Source organism: Arachis ipaensis, chromosome B06, assembly GCF_000816755.2.
Source record: "Arachis ipaensis cultivar K30076 chromosome B06, Araip1.1, whole genome shotgun sequence".
Taxonomy (NCBI): Eukaryota; Viridiplantae; Streptophyta; class Magnoliopsida; order Fabales; family Fabaceae; genus Arachis; species Arachis ipaensis.
In genome coordinates, this window is record NC_029790.2 from 120,978,858 (window position 1) to 120,980,722 (window position 1,865).

The window sequence follows — 1,865 nt, forward strand, 5'->3', positions numbered from 1 at the left end:
TACTTTTTTGTTCTCGGGCCCATTCATTGCAAAGGCAAAGGCATGCAATGATCCAACTATCTATTTGGATATTGTCCAAAAACAAAATTAAAACCAAACAGAGCCATCCACCATTCCAGCGTAGGAAGCTCGGCTCTGTAGTGGGTTCTGCACAAATCTTAACTTTCTATGCACAATTCTACGCTGCTTCTACTATCATGGCTCATAGACACGTGTTGTTATTGTCTTCTTCTAATGAGAATATCTGTAAATCTTTATACACTTGCATCTGTACATTATAATTACCCTAAATATATAGGAGTATATCTTGAGTAAACATCCAAAAAAAACACATAATATCTATATCCTTGAGATGAAATAATGGGAGCTGGTCCCTAAACATGACAAACAAACAATTCAAGCGGATTAGAGTGAACAGTCTTAGAATGAGTATGGTAGTTGATGGAATTTAACCATACAACAAGATTGACATAGAGAAGATTGAAATTGATCTTTATTCACTAGCGAAGAGCATTCATTCACAATATTCTGTACAATTGTCATAGTTGGATGACCAAACCTCTTATGATGTACATCCAAAGATATACTTTTTAAGGGTAAATAGAAAGCAGACAACACAATGGGATTAATTTTTGGTGGAGGAGAAAGTGCATTGTACATAGATAATGAGGGCCGGGAGTGTGTTGTTGAGCATGCTAAAAGTTTTGATCATGACTTAACTTGCCATAAATTTAACATCGTGGCCAATTCATATTTGTCCAGGATCCTCTTTTGCCTCGAGATAATCTTCTTCCACGGCCTCCTCTTCCAAAACTACCTCTACCAAAATTTCCAAAAGCACCTCTTGTTAATGTTACAAGTGTGAGAAGTATATAAAATTAGTCCCACGTCAAGAAAAATAAGAAAGAATAAGAAATTTATAAGATGAGAAATCCATTAATTTATTATCTTAATTTACACACCAGTCTTTATAAATCTTTGATTCTATATTTGTTGTTTTACAAAGTGTGGTCGCAAATCTTAAAATGAATTTTTCTTTTTTTAGCAATATGAAGAAAAGAAAGTAAAACTGTATTGAATTTGAGTTGACAGTACGAAGGAAGTGATATTTTATTTATAGTATAACAATAGCACCGAACCTTCATGAGGGAAGGAAATTACCGTAGTACCCTCTATAACAACATGTTTTCTCGTCAAGTTAATTAATTAAATTGACGGTTGAAAAATGAAATGACAGCATTGTACACTACGTCTTTGGCATTGACCCCCATAACGAAATCAAGATGAGCATAGTCCTTGATGAACTGAACACTAAGCTTATCAGCATCATGAGACTTTAGGGAATCAAGTAAAGTTTGCACATCAACAACATCAGAAAGAGCATCTCGAGCACCATAGCTCAGAAATAGAGGTAGGTCATGAGGGATATTAGATAAGTTGTAAACTGGAGGGACTGCTTCTCCATAGTGCATAAAATTATAGTCTGGTCTCACGTAATTATACTTTGCAAGAACCCCACTTCTAATAGCTGAAAAACAAAATCACGAATAATAATCATCATATACGTCTCTCTACTGTGCTTGTCTGCTAGTTTAAAATTTAGATTTAATATTTAATTTTGTCTTTTAAAGATAATTTACTCTCTAAATTATTTATCGAAAGATTTTGTTAATAAAGTTAGTGTTTGAAAGATACAACCATAAATTAAATTAATGATTTAATAAGTTAGATGATAACGTATAATAACAAGTAACAATTATGTTAATCAATCATTTTGTGACATATAATATTAACATGTCATATCATCATATCAAATAATACTTAGTATAATATGTCATTCTCTAATGAATGAAATAATCGATTTA

General features: G+C 32.4%; 1 protein-coding gene across 3 annotated transcripts in view; it reads right to left on the bottom strand.

Annotated features, from left to right (window-relative positions):
- LOC107648418 (triacylglycerol lipase 2) overlaps positions 543-1,865 on the bottom strand; it is an 8,608-nt gene continuing 7,285 nt past the window's right edge. For 2 of the 3 annotated variants that reach the window (XM_016352289.2, XM_021104898.1), the window contains one exon: positions 1,086-1,528. In XM_016352289.2, coding sequence (XP_016207775.1) covers positions 1,203-1,528 — 326 coding nt within the window. In that variant the 3' untranslated portion in view covers positions 1,086-1,202. Of the gene's footprint in view, positions 820-1,085; positions 1,529-1,865 lie in introns of those variants that run through there. The other variant, XM_021104897.1, reaches the window with a different exon arrangement.